Consider the following 15,730-nt stretch of genomic DNA (forward strand, 5'->3'; position numbering starts at 1 on the left):
GACCTTATCACGAAATGTCAAGGATGCAGCAAACAAAATTCGTGCTGAAGTTATTCCAAAATTAAAAGAATCATTAGAAAAATCGCCATTTGGTTTTAAAATTAATCATTTTTGTTCAATCTTTTCTAGAATTTCCTCCTTGGTTTCTTTAATATAGTTACTTTTGCCCTGTGCCATTATGAATACAACACTGTTACAAAATATTATAAGTTAAATGTTCCGTTCAACTCGAGGATAAAGACTAACATATTTTTTATTCTTTTTAGCGCTGTTTATACTTCATATTTATATTCTTATAAACAACGTAGTTTGTTAAAATTGTATTTTATTGATTTATTATTATTATTATTATTATTATTATTAATAATATTTAAATAGTTTATTGTAACTTTTATTCAGTCCGATAGCCTGTATATCTACTAGGTTCACTAATCAGGTGATAGGGCATCAAGCAGTTTAACATTTCCATAGCGCATACTATAATCACATCGTTCGAGGACAATTTTCAATCTATGATACCCTTCAAGCGATCGAGACGATCGGTCGTCCGTGATTCCGTAATTCTTCATCGAGTGTTTTGCTTTTTGCAGAGTCAGGATACGTGGCGGCCACCCTGCTACGTTTAGTACGGATCGACCGACTGACCGAGTGTATATCATGACTCTCGGTCGGTCATTCTTAATGAAATGCAGAGCTCTAACGAAAACACAAGCTCTCAGAGATTCCCTGTGCTCTTCACTGAAACTATATAGTGATAAAATCTTGAGCTTCGCAACAAATGTTAAGATATTGATCTATAAACTACTTATTTCCAGGAAGAAAGAACGTTGTAAAAAAATGCTGCCTTGTGAAGGTAACACATGATTTCTCATTCTACAATTTTTTACGTTTTCCACAATTCAATTATTTTATCGTGTTGCGATTTATGTTCTCTTCATTACTTATTTTTCTGAATTGGTTTTCAAAAGAATACCTACAGAAATGAAATTATTAATTTAATATGCATCTAAATAACATGGTAAACTCTCGTTTTACGTAATTATTACTCAAAAAGATAGGTAAGCTTTACAACCACAAAACTAAGACTTTTATTTAATTTGTGTTTACTGTTTAAGTACAAATTCACATAAAATATCAGCTCGTAAAATTATTTTAGTTTTGTAGTTAATGAGATTTCAAGTAAAGGCCTACTCGTTTCTTTGAAACTATCTACTGTAGCTGTGCTTTACTATCAGACAATTGAAGAGAAAGTCGAAAAACTTATGGCTACTGCTTCTTCCGACATTCGCTTGCACATAACAACGTGGTTATTGTTAATTACTGCTGATCCAATAAGAAAGAGGAACATAAATAATCTCTACCTCAGAGCGAAAATGATGGAAGTCCAATTTTACTGATTTTGAGATAAGCACATAATTTTGATCAGAATTTCTTCTTCTACCAGCTGGAAAAAGATGGACGTGCACAAAATCCGTATTCTCTTTAAATTCAAATGTCTCCATTTACTTGCTTTGGGTTTTATTGCTTTCCTGAAAAGTTATATTTTTGAAACTTCCATTCATTTCGCTCTAAGGTACAGAATTATGCTTACATCTAATTATTATTTTGTACTGAAGTATAGAAACTTAGACCTAACCCCTAACTAAAGTAGAAATAATTTCATTGTGTAAATCAAATTCGTTTTTCTCATGAGATCAGTTTTCATCCAATACGAACTGCATTAGTTTATTTGTCAGTTTATTTTTTGTCGTTCAAAATATTTCGAAAAATCGCCTGTTCTGATATAGAATAAATCGCCAGTGTATTTTTCATTTAAAAAATTACCCGCTCATGTTTTACTAAATTATTATTTCCTATGTACTCTACATACCTCACGGATAAATTCATTCACACACATATAAACAAAATCTATCAAATAACTTTGAATAAATCGCAATGGACAGTCAGAAACGGTTCGGTCAGAGATGCTGGAAAACGTAAGTTGTTTTGAGTATGTGGGGATGTAGCTCAGTGGTAGAGCGCTCGCTTCGCATGTGAGAATTCCCGGGTTCAATCCCCGGCATCTCCATAGAAATTTTTAGGTATTTACATTACACGAACTTGAGTAAATATATAGGGTACGTATTATATATTATTATATATATAAGTATATACGGAAATACGTAAGGAATTGCAAAAGAACCTACTAAACAAATTTTAAATTAATGATATTATTTTAAATACGAATCTGTTTGCGGATGACCAAGCAATATTCAGTAATTAAGAAACTAATTTACAATTGACTGTCCATAGACAAACTTATGCAGGGCAAGTAGCTTGTTGCAAGGTAGGTGTTGTGGGGGTAGAGAGGAAGGGTGGAATCCGTGTTCTGGAGTTTATCCGAATAAAATGTCCAATGAAATGTAATTATTTCTTATAATTTTATTTTTAATTTATAAAATACCATGTTTTTAAGATTGACAGTACCGTAGTTAAATTATTTGTTTACATTTTGACTGACCGTGAATATCATTGCGCCGAACACATAGGCTATCAATAAGTACACAACAGAGACACGAAGTATAAGCACAGTCTGGTATATACAGTCACGAAGCTCAATACGTAGGGAATATGCAACCATAAATAGTTACTAACCACTAGGATCGCTACTATCGCCTCATCACAGACAATGCGAAACAGTACCGGCACAGTCTATTGTTCCTAGTACCCTCAACAACTCAAGCTTCGTGACTGTATATACTAGACTGTGGTATAAGTACAAATAAAGACTGGTTCAGCTAAGTTACATATCGGACGAAGTAAATAATGACTGTTTATTCTCATTTTCAAAAAAGTTAGAATAAAAAAGACAGTTTTTATGGGAAAAACCTTGATAATTATAGAAAATCGTTATTTATGCTCTTGTACCAGTATTATTATTTATTGACAGTTTATATCGTTTACATTCTGTATAACAAACAAATATAATTAGAAAAATTTAGAACAAAGATTAAAGTAATAGCTATGAAGGAAAAAATCATATGAGATAGACTCTATAAAATAAAAATATTATTAACAGTCAAATAAAGAAGGTAAACTTGCGAATTCAAAATGAGGCAGTAGAGCAAGTGGACAGCTTCAAATACTTGGGGTGTACGGTAAGCAGTAACATGAGCTGCTGCCACGAAGTCAAAAGGAGAATAGCAATGGCAAAGAAAGCTTTTAATAGAAAAAGGAGCATATTCTGTGGACCTCTGCAAAAAGAACTAAGGAAGAGACTAGTGAAGTGCTTTGTGTGGAGTGTGGCATTGTATGGAGCAGAAACATGGACATTATGACGAAGTGAAGAGACGCGAATAGAAGCATTTGAAATGTGGATGTGGAGAAAGATGGACTCGTGGAAAATCAGAATATTTAATTGTATTGTGGTTACAAGTCGGAGAAAATTCGATAGTGTGTAAAGTGAATCGTATTTTAGAATAGCTTAGGAGCAAGAAAATTATCAATTTTTAATTGTTTTATCAATGATACTCAACTGCTTAAGTGCATGCATATTTTGCCGTTTTTAGTTTATATGAATCCGCCCCCTAGTCATTAGTTTTTAGCTTGTGACTTCATCAACTCTTGGTTCCATCTTCCTACCACTGCGTCTGAACGATGGTATTTACTTCCACTATTTCCATGAAACGCCACCTGCCTTGAAGCATGTGGTACTAGCACGATGGTTGTCCAGAGCATTGGCGCAATAATGTCCCACGAATGTTTTTAAAGGGTTCCAAGGGGATGCAAGCGATTATAAGAACCTCTACAAGAGAGGTCCTCTAGCCTCTGCATCTCAACTCCACTCTCACCTACTAGCGGTGGAACCTGTTAAGCTGAGTAACCCATGTCAAGGTTGTGGTATTAACCCCTTCGGCGACATGGGTCAGCGAACAAATGAGAGACGGGGGTTCTGTCAGAGCTGCTAAGGATTACCTCAGCTAAGGTCTGACAGAATGATGCGAAGTGGAAGCAGGCTCCGCATCTAGATGCGCGGCGGAAGAGTTCTTAAGGACCAACGGCGACATCGGAGATATAATTACTAGATACTGCGTAAGGGAAGGTACCCTGAAATAAAACCATGCAGGTTGGAATGCTGAAAGGTGGCAACCCCACCGTCCAACTATATCTGCACAGCCCTCGTAAGGCGGTCAGATGAAATCTCAATTACTGGTAAGCTACAGAATAATGGACCCCGATCACATAATAATATGACGACTAAGCTGTCTCACATTTCAAGGATGCAGGAGGACAGGATACCATATAAGTTTTGGAAATATAAACCTCGGGGAAGAAGAGATATTGGAAGACCAGCGAAAAGATGGATGGACCAATTTCAGTAGCTGCTACAGGAATCAATTTCCTAATGCATGAAGGATGATGATGATGATGATGAATGTTTTTAAATATATAAGGTGACCAGGTTCAAACATCAATAAAATATGTGTGTATCCCATGCCTACCCACTTCACTTGCGTGATTCAGGTTCCATATACTATATTGAGGATAGATGGCAGGACTGTGACCCATTTTCAAGTTGAACACAACTTCGGCAGGCCACGCTATGCATGATGTGTATCTGTGAAGAGTTATGTCGTGTCCTAGAATGAGTATATGTGTAATTGTTCGTGTAAATGTATATGGAATAGGAAACCATATGCACTGCAGAGATATTTGGGATTTAGCCCAGGCATATTGGTGCACAATCTAACGATTAGAAGTTGTGCACCGCCACCTCTCCTGGTCCCGAGGTAAAAATTTTACACGAAAATTTCTAATCTCACCGTGAATCGATCCCGGGCCGGCTAGTCTGGAAGCAGACACGCTACCACAGAACTAACTCTAATTTAATAGCTCTAATAAGAAACATATTTAATTAAAACATTAACATTTTCTGATACTTCCACTCATCTAAGGAACATTTTATTGAAGAATTTGACTTCTTGCCACGATTGTTTTGCAAGGGATAATAATGAAAAATATATCTCCTTAAAATTACATGAACTTGCTTTCAAAACAACTTGTAGCCTATTTAAATCTATTGTATTATAACATGCTGAGTGTTTTTGTAGCTTAATAAATATTGAAATTCAATAAAAATTATTGGATCCTATTTCAAATTAAAAAGAATAAAGCAGTCACTAGCATGGCGAAGAATATTTACGCCTGTAGGTATTCTTTTGTTTCTAGGTTGTCATGGCTATTTCCAAAAGCGGAATACCTGAATAGATAATAACATGGGCCATCGTAATTATCTAATGAGACGGGAAATTATAGGTTCTCTCTTCTGTTCTTACAACGATATTCTCGTTTTGGGCTTGTGTCCTGGAATGTGATACTACCACATTGTTCAGTGGCCGCTATGAACCGTTCTAACGTACTTCAAGACTTTAAAAATAAGATTTTTATCGTAATTATTCTGTCATTAAACGCGCTAAATTTCTCCTCTTCTTTATTCTCATTATATGTATTAAGACTCTAAACTTTAAAGTTGTTTTTCCATTTATGGCTTTCAAAATATTGTAGCTACTCGTAAATTTGTTGCTCCGATATTGTACCCTTATTTAGAGAAAACTGTAACGTATAATTTAAATCTTTTGAAGGTTCAAATGTGTGTTAAAAGGACATACCTTGAGCTTCATTTTAAAAAATTTATTATTACATTAAATGCAGTGCTAAAGACTTTTGTATTAAAGAGATTTTAGAGATTTTATAGCAAAGTTTTAATTGCTGTAATAACGATTATCATCATTTCCATCATCATCATCATCATCATCATCATCGTCAACATCATCAAGCATCTCAAGATTGGACTATTTGGCCCGATCCTTTTCCATTCCTGTGAGGATTTTGAACCCCAGTAAACATAAGCATTTTTCAGAATTCCAGCTACAGTAGAGCAGTACTTTTGGTCCTGAGTAAATCAGTGGAGAAATCAGTATTTAAAGAGTGAGTAGGCAGAATGTAATACAGTATTATGTTATCAGTGGAAAAAATTTTATTCCTGTCGCTGAGGTACTTCTAAACGCACTAAACTATATTTAAACAATTTACAATACAAAAATTTAATGAATTTTGTAAACGGTAATCTCACTAGAGGTTTTGATTTATCTAGAGAAAATCAAAACTCGAGTGAGATTTAATTGACTATTACACGATTAGAAGAAAGTGTATAGAGATTAGAAGAAATAAAGTACTCTAATACAATAAAATATTAATTTATTTACTAAAATTCTATTTCACTATTGTTAGTTTCACCAAAACGTTTGAACGGAGCCGCCATTTTGAGTTGACTATGCGGTAAACAAATGACGATCGCTAAAGCATGTTTTATAGTACCATAAAGAATTTGCAAGTTTGAAATGTTGGCAAACAAAGAAACAAATGATAGGGAGTTGATAAAAACAGACGAACGTATATAATTCTTAGAAGAAATAAAGTATTCTAATATAATAAAATAGATATTAATTGACTTACTAAAATTCTTTTCCACTAATGTTAGCTTCACCAAAACGTTTGAACGGAGCCGCCATTTTCAGTTGAGTATCTATGCGGGAAACAAATGACGATCGTAAATAATGTTTTATAGTACCGTAAAGAATTTTCAGTTTGAAATATTGGCAAACAAAGGAAAAAAAATGCAAGGAAAGTGATAAAAACAAACAAATGCTAGGGAAGTGATAAAAACAAACAAATGCTAGGGAAGTGATAAAATTGTGGCGATAAACAGCTATGATTGGTTGAAACACATTCTTTCGTACCGTTTCATTGGTCAAAAGTAGTATGACGTAGTAAAAGTGTAATAGTCTCATAGAAACTATTGCATCTAATCTGCAATTATGTATTTTGTGGAAACAGTAGTACAGCTCATGCATTTTATCAAGACATTCCCCCTCTCTTCCTACAGAGCTGCGCACGAGATCGAATGAGTCTACTTACGAATTATAGGGGAATGGGTTAGCTTTTGCCTTGAACTTGGTAGACACACGCCCGACCTTCCCTTCTACTCCTACCCCCTTCAAAGAAACGTTGTTACGCTACTGCGCATCGCGAGTGTCTTGACAAAATGCATGAACTGTAACTAACAACCACGTTACAGCCATAAACCAATAACACACATAAAAAAAAACATGGTTGGCCGATAGCTAGAAGTTACAGAAAATTTAATTTGCAAGCGCAAAACCTTTCGAGTTTAAATGACTTATTGGTTATTTATGAATGGTTTTAAACAATGTTTTGTTTATTTATTAATGATCTTCCTGCAGTTCCTCTTCGGTATCTTATTTGAGTTCATAATGTTAACGTATTGTTGTTGCGTAATACAGATGAAATATTGATTTTTCTATCTATATATGAAGGGTTCAGAACCATAGTGGGCCAAGCGCCATTTACTAAAACCGTAGAAAACAAGGGTTAAAATGAAGTTATCACCATAATTCAATGGAAACATATAGCAAGTAATATAAAGTATACACATTCAAACTAAATGATGTCAGTCTTCATTAAACTATGGTATTCGCTTAACTATAATCCTTGCTTTCTCCGTTTTTAATAAATGGCGCTTGGCCCACTATGGTTCTGAACCCTTCATATAAGGTAGTTCAGTTGTATCCAAAGGCCTTAATGTCAGCTGCAGTTCCTAAGCCGAAATCGGAAGACAAGAGAGGTAAATATGGCAACCGAGCTAAATGCGTGGAAACGCCAAAAATGAAAGACTAAATAGGAACAAAATCTCTACAGTAGTTCAGGACATAGAAAGACTACATGCGCAAAACCACATTGTCGCTGTCAAGAATACTGTAAACTTGTATTTCCACGAAAAAAAGACTCGAAATCAATTTTTGCAGCATCCCAGTAATTTCTGCAATATCATAAAATAAAAATTAATATAATCAGTTCAAATATTCAGTTGTTAACAGTGGAAGACAGACTTCTGCCACTTAATTGTGGGAATACCGGATATGGGTGCATGTGACCCACATTAACTCAGTTAAGTGAGAATCGAAGTTGCGCACTCACGTTATTCTTCTGTCGTAATTTAAAATGTATCCGGAAATCTATTTCCGGCCTCTTTCTCAGTCTTGTTCACAGCCGTCGTCTGGGGAGTGTCTATTGTCTTCGTAACGAGAAGCGATTCTCCACGTAACAGTACAATAATAATGACGCCTAACGACTTTCTGGAATCCGTGGTGCCAGGAGCTTCCTCCCTCCGAACGGTACCAGGATCACCACGGGCTTCCAGAGCCTGCGCGTGTTCAGTGACCATGGCTTCTCGTTGAATGCGCAGCGTGTCGGTAATTTATTGACGATTATATGGACAATTACGATGGCAGCCCTGAAGCTCTTCCTATTGTCCATTGTTACACTTATTAGTGGTGTGACCTTTGCCTTCCTTCTATTGGCTTCAACGACAACAAAGAGATTTTCTGTGCGCCGTGTCGGATGCATCAAAGCGCTCGTAACGTAATAGAAGGCATAAACTACGCAATAACGGAGAATCCAGGAAAATGGATGGATACGTGAATAGAAAGACTGTAATTTATAAAGTTGAGGGACTATTTTTATTTATTTTAATAGGCTATTAGCTATTATAATGTAACTTTTTTTTTAATTACGCTATTCAACTTCAGGATTGCAACTTATTGTTATCCCGAAAACAGATCTTTCTCAAATTGATTAATAATAACACTGAATAACAAAAAACCCTTTCGGTGGATATCTTGGCACCCAACAGGCGTTCTAAGACAACTGAAACATGTCGATTCCAAATATGCAAACCATTTGTCTCTATTACCCACCGTTCTTGAGATATACAACATCAACCATTATATATAACAACTCACAGACAGGAGTTTCAGTAGAGCATGGAGTACTAAAGGTACGGTCACACGTCGCTACTTTTGCTGCGCAACTCTTGTACTGCGGCTGCAAAAGTTGCGTGTCGTGTTCACACGTAAGCCAAAAGTAGCGCGCTGCACGCTACTTTTCGTGCTGCGCAACCCGAGTGCAGCAAAGGTTGCAACTGGAGGTTGCGAGTCTGTTCACACACAAGGCGCTACTTTTGCAGCCGCAGTCATGCTGCAGGTTTCCATCTCCGTGTTGACTTCTCAATATACATTTTGTGGTTATGTTCTCATTATTAATAAACTCATGCGAAAGCTTACTTATCTATTATTTGCTTTTCCGTCCTAACTAGTGTTCAGAAATTGGTATTATTTTTGCTATAAAGCTTTTAAAAACGCCTATATACTTAAATGATAACCAATAGCATATTCACGTAATCAATGTTGGCAACCCTCCTGTTTGAAACTGCGCTACAGAAAATTAAAAAAGTGAATTATATCGTCAGCAAATATGCTCAGACTGTGTTGTGCATTTAATAACTGTCACAAATAATTTTTTATTTTCATCACATCTAACATTAAAATACAACCAAACAATAAAAGCATCATTGGCACATTTGGGTGGCAACACTGGTCGCAACCGCAGCAAAAGTTTCAACAAAACCGATATCAAAAATGCTGCGGCTGCAACCCTGAGAACCCTCTTCACACGTCGCTACTTTTAAGCTGCGCGCAGCATGGAAAAGTAGCGAGCAGCAGGTTCGGCAGCCGCTACTTTTCGGGTTGCACCGTTGTTCACACGTCGCAGTACAAGAGTTGCGCAGTTTTTTGTACTGCATCGCTGCAAAAGTAGCGACGTGTGACCGTACCTTAATGAACATGGCTTTAGCTAAGAAAATGGTGCAATTGCGCCACATGACACATAATTATATTAGTAATATTTCAGTGCCATCCAGTAAGTCTTGGAAGTGGCTGTCTGCAATGGTCTTCCTCATTTGTGGACCTATGAACACACCTTCTTTCACTTTCTGAGTCGGTGTCTAGTACCTCCACGAAATTCTTCATGAGCCCCAGCTGTATATGAAGCGGTGACATGATAACTTTATCATGCACAACCAACGGCACATGAAGGCTGCATTCTATTTCTGAACGGCCAATTGTTCTTTATGTGATGGTTCTTTCTATCTCTGATGTCCCAGTCGCAGATGAAGCAGCAGTACTTGGTGTACTCTGCATTCCCATGAGAATAGTGATAACGTTTAAATCACCACATATACGACAATTGCCCTCGGGATAGCGTGTTTTTTTTTCAAGAAATAGCGACATGGTTTCGTACGTATCTTTCAGGTGCGTAGAATATGGAACCGGTACTGACCCATATCTGTTTCCATTGTGTAATAATATTATTTACTACCTTCGAACTTGTCTTAGGTGAGTCTATGAACAGTCGCCATGCTTCAATGCTGAGTTCTACCCCGAAGCTTGACATAAGATCTTGAATGTCCATGCATTATCAAATAGTATTACTCATTGCAAAGAACGTCACAAGTTCTTTATGTCTGTGCCGAAACTGTGAAGACGTTGTAACCGGTGCAAGGAAATTAAATTGTTTAAGACGTGAACCGAGCAATTCAGCTTGGCCTTTTGTTAGTGCCAGGTCCCGTACGAATCACAAAGTTGAGCATTATTCATTAAATAAATATCTTCTCCAGGTTGGTATTAGTCAGAGTCTGGGTCGTTGGTAGGAGATGAAAGAGGACTTTCTTCTTGCGTTTCTTTATTAACTGTGTATTCTGCAGGTGCTGTTGGTATTGGACAAGTGACGGGATCATGTGAAATTAGTTTAGAAACTGAAGGAATGTCTGGATACTTTACAGATACACTAGTTTTGTAGGAGAATCCGGTGACGTTTGACAAAAAGAAATAACAGTCTGTGGTGTGGTTGCTTGACTCACGCCATATCACAGAAACTCCAAATATCAGATGGTTGTTGTTCTTCGCCTTCCTTATCCAACAGCATAAGTTGTATGCATAGATCAAACAGATGAACTATGGTGCCCACGACTTACCACTATCCATTTTCGAATCAAATTGTAGTTCATATTATGTTTTCTTAAGAAACGGTGTAAAAGTTTTCCGATGGAATTTGTCTGTTACATAGCCGCACATGTATCAAAACACGTCTGGTGAAATTCTACATCATCTGGAAAAACGACAAAAAAAATCGACGAACCGTGTTCCATGTAAAAATAAAATTTCGTCGATAATTTCAAAACCTGACGTGATAGCGCAAAACGGTTTTCAGATTTGAAATGAGCATGAAAAACTGCATTAGAAATAGTAAACATCATGTCAGATATCTACCACTTGTTTATCAGTGTAATTTGTACGGGATTCATCCCACGAACTATAATATCTAATTCTTAACGTACGATTTCTCACAAATTCAGAAGATTTCGAGTAAGATCTAAACATCGGAAGAAACAAATGTTATATTTGCAAAAGTCAGAATGTAAAACATAACCAAGTTAAATCCGCCTATGTGCATTTTTTACGTGACTACTACGTCTTTATTGGAGGTACAAACAAACCGAAAAAATGTTACATTTTATGTGTAACAGGAAGCAGTAACGTTATTTGGTCATCGCATAACAGCATATCCCCAGTATTATTGCTGTTAGGCTATGTAACGAGATAGTGATGTCGTCTACTAGACAAATAAACCAACAGGACGAGTCCATGTCATCAGCGGGAAATATTGATAAAAACAAATAAAGCCACAGCACGACTTCATCTCATACGAAGGGATAGGGTTGTTCCCATCCAACTATCGGGGTTATCGCGGAATTTAAAACACTGTCCCAGATCCCGGGCAGACACACTTTTGTTCCGCCTATGCCGATTTTGAGAGTAGCAAGTAACAATGGGCCTATTCGAAATATACATGAAAACAAAAGAGTGAGTGAGCATGTAAAAACATTTTGTTTGTGATCATAATTTTATGCTAACTCATTAGAGTTTATAGGCTTCATTGATTCATAGTTTTCTGCCCAAGGGCAGGTCCTTCAATGCAAACCCAGTATCTCCAATCTTCTCTCTTTTCCGCCTTCCTCTTCGTTTCCGCATACAATCCATATATATATATATATATATATATATATATATATATATATATATATATATAGGCATTGCCTATTAGGCATATATAATTTGAACTGATAATGGAAATTACGGGAAAACGGCTGAACGGATTTTACTGAATGACCCGTCATTTTGAAGCTTGGCATGCAAGGATTTTCAGAAAAATAGTAACTGTCAGTGAAGCGTTAGTTTTCCTACATAATTTTTCTATTTTCCAAAATCCATCTTTCGTCAGTTTTGAGAACTAATTGCATTTCAGAATAAAACAAAACACACACTACAATAAACAATAGCCTATTACACGAAGACCATGACCTGAAGGATTGCTGACATTATTTAGAATTCAAATTCAATTGGTTAGTAAAAACTTCAAGAATTACTAAAAATAATTTACAGGTCTGATCCTGCGGTGTATAATTTCCTGAGTACAGCTGTCTATTGGATATTACAATCTACAAAACTTGAGGTGGTTTGATGACATTATTACTATTAGAAATGAAATATTAATATAGTTAATACCATGGTGAAACGTTTTGGAGTTATATAAGTAGACGTAGAGAATATCTTAAATTAAATCTTCATTTCTATAATTTACTGAGTATCGGCTATTATATAACTACAAAACTTACGTAAGATGATAATATTGTTATTAAAAATCAAATATTTACCAATTATTTTTATAGTTATTAATCAAGTGGGGTTGAGTCTTTTTCATATATCGTCCCTCCTCTGGCAAACTAGCGAAAGTGAAAATAAGCGCCCCTGCACTTAAGGTCTATATTTTACTTAGTACTTAGTACAATATAGACCTTAAGTGCAGGGGCGCTTATTTTCACTTTCGCTAGTTTGCCAGAGGAGGGACGATATTTAATGTCGGTGTGGTGTAGATATTTATATGCGTGATTCTCTACAGTACTGGCTCGAGAGAGCGCAAAAATTACAGTTCCTAAGGGACTATCAAAAGGTATTACTTACTGATAAAATAAGAGGCCTACAAAATTTTGTAATCTCTCGATAATTTCGGCAAGATCTTTCAACATGATAAAATGATTTTAACTTTCACCTACAATCCACAGTGACCTCCCACATGAAAAACCACTGATCGTCCTAACATTGTTACTTGAGTTTTCGCGTTGAAATTCAAAAATTGAAGGTGGATAAGTTCAAGAAAAAGTATTTGGCATAAAAAAACACTCAGAGGGAATATGTTTCATTATTATGGAAGCAAATAACTTTCAAAATGTCTGGTATTCTTCATTGAAAATAAATCTGAAAAATTTTTATTTGAACGTCTAATGAACGTAGTTTGCAGCATTTGCTGCACAAGCCATTAGTAATATATATTTTAATGTTGTTCAACATCTGATATCTTCTTCTGCCTCGAACTTTTCTCCCGTTCACCATTCCTTCCAGTACATTCTTCAGTAGGCAGTTTCTTCTCAGCCAGTGATCCAATCAATTTATTTTTCTCTTTCTGATCATTTTCATCATTATTCTTTCTTCACCCATTCTTTCTAGCACAGCTTCATGTCTTATTTTTTCTGTCCATTTCATACGCTCCAGTCTTCTCCAACCACATTTCAACTGCTTCTAGTCATTTATCTTCATTTCGTCGTAATGTCTATCTTTCTTACTCATATCCACACAAACCACTTCACTAATCTCTTCCTTAATTCTTTTTACAGAGATTCGTAGAAGATGCTCCTTTTTCTATTGCATGCTTCTTTAGCCATTGCTATCCCCCTTTTGACTTGCTGGCAGCAGCTTATGTTACTAACGGTACACCCCAAGTATTTGAAGCTGTCTATTTGTTCTCCTACCTCATTTAGAATTCGCAAGTTTACCTTCTCTACTTTTCTTCCTATGACCATGTTTGCAATTATCTTCATCTACTCACAGTTATTATTTAGCTCCACTAGCTTATTCATCAGTATCATTTTCTCTTCTGCTAACAACACCGTATCATAAACAATTCTGAAAACAGTTCTTCACTAAAATCTTCGAAGTAGATGTTGAACAGGATGGATGATAAAGAATATTCTTCAGGCCTAAATTATTAATATTGACACTTTATTTTAAAATTACTTTATATTTAAATGGGAAATATTGAATTTTATATTGACTGTTTTGACTTGTGAGATGATATAAAGTCGACTGAATGAAAAGAAATCGGTTTGTCTCTCGGTCCTTGTGCATGAAAGGTTTGTGGTTTGTTCAGTCTGGCAGTCGTTGAGAGGTGGCAAACCTACGAAGGAAGGCTGAAGTAAAGTCTCGTCTTTCCTAACTTTTCCTCGATTCTGATATAATACACTTACCAAACTTTTATCGTAGTATACTATTATTAGAGTGCATATTAAATTATTTCAGTATGCATGCTTTTAAATATAGGGTCTACTAAAGAACATATTGGACAATGGTGTAGTATGTTTTAGTAACAAGTATTGAGCTTATTAGAAACAGTGTGTGTTCGATATAAGTGAATTGAAAATCAAGAATGGAGTGATAAAAGTGTCAATTTTTAATGACTTAGAGGCCTGTAATAGGAAGTTAAGTAAAACGTTAGAGATAATGAAAATAGGTGAGGAATATGGTGGGGGAGGCTAGCTAGGATAGCGAAGTAGCTATAATACGTAAAAAATTAGTGAGATCTGAAAATGAAATGTACAGTACACAAGAAACAGACACAGTAACGAACATATAGGACAATGGTGTAGGATGTTTTAGTAACAAGTGTTATTAGAAACAGTGTATGTTCAATATAACTGAACTCAAAATCAAGAACAGAGTTGTAAAAGCGTCAATTTTGAATGATCTGTATGAAGTTGTTAGGTTTTAAAGGTAGGAATACTGATCAATTTAAATGGGGTCGAAAGTTAAGAGCTTCTACAAAAGGTATTTCTGTAATGAATGTAATTGTGGCACCGGATACAAAATTGTGAGGTCCACGTTATATGGATGTAAATGTTGACATCAAATATACAGTATATCATAATAGGGCCTACTATAAACGGTAATGCCATTCGTCACATGATAAAGAAACTGAATTGTTATGAAACGAGTGAAACCAATCTGTAATGAGAAAGTGTGTGTCACCCTCATGACACTCATCCCCTCCCCTACTTTCTTAGTGGGCCTATGTTTCAGTCTCCTAAAACTTTATATTTTTAGTGTCCAAATTTCAAATGTTAAATTAGAACTCTATGTTTGTAACGTTGTTGTGCAGGTCTGCCAACTTCAACCACGAGACGGGGGACTGCGCCATGAGCGACATGGACAGGTTCACGGTGTCGGGGCTGAACAGTCTGAGCCCCGAGGAGCACATCGACTACATCGAGTCCAACTGTGTGAGCGATCCCCTCAAGATGTGTGACTTCACGCAGTTAGCAGGCCGCATCCTCAAGACGGTGGACAGCATCTACCAGGACGTGTCCAGCGTGGATCAGTGCCGTCAACTTTGCCTTCAGTCCACCGAGTTTCGATGCCATACCTTCGACTTCGGTGACACAGGTACCTAAGCAACATTACCGAGCTGATCTCTGTCGTAAATAATTTCTTCTCTAACAGCCTTTCAGATATTGTATATAATGTTCAGTCAACAATCCGAAGATTGGTTAGAACCTCATAAGTGACACCAATAAGGCATTGCTCATGAGGAAACTAAGTCAGAAGGTAATGGGATTAGGGTGGCCAGTTCCTCTCCCTCTCTATTGCAAACTTTACTGACAAAA

The 15,730-nt window shown here is 36.3% G+C and overlaps 1 protein-coding gene and 1 non-coding gene across 2 annotated transcripts in view; both read left to right on the forward strand.

Annotated features, from left to right (window-relative positions):
* The window catches only part of LOC138696511 (uncharacterized), a 150,142-nt gene that overhangs the window by 104,456 nt on the left and 29,956 nt on the right, over positions 1–15,730 (forward strand). Inside the window, exon 3 of the mRNA XM_069821566.1 lies at positions 15,226–15,509. Within this exon, the coding sequence (XP_069677667.1) occupies positions 15,226–15,509 (284 nt within the window). The remainder of the gene's footprint in view (positions 1–15,225; positions 15,510–15,730) is intronic.
* On the forward strand, positions 1,997–2,068 carry TRNAA-CGC (transfer RNA alanine (anticodon CGC)). Its single transcript has one exon. It is a non-coding gene; the product is annotated as a tRNA-Ala (tRNA).

This window comes from Periplaneta americana, chromosome 3 (genome assembly GCF_040183065.1).
Source record: "Periplaneta americana isolate PAMFEO1 chromosome 3, P.americana_PAMFEO1_priV1, whole genome shotgun sequence".
Lineage (NCBI taxonomy): Eukaryota > Metazoa > Arthropoda > Insecta > Blattodea > Blattidae > Periplaneta > Periplaneta americana.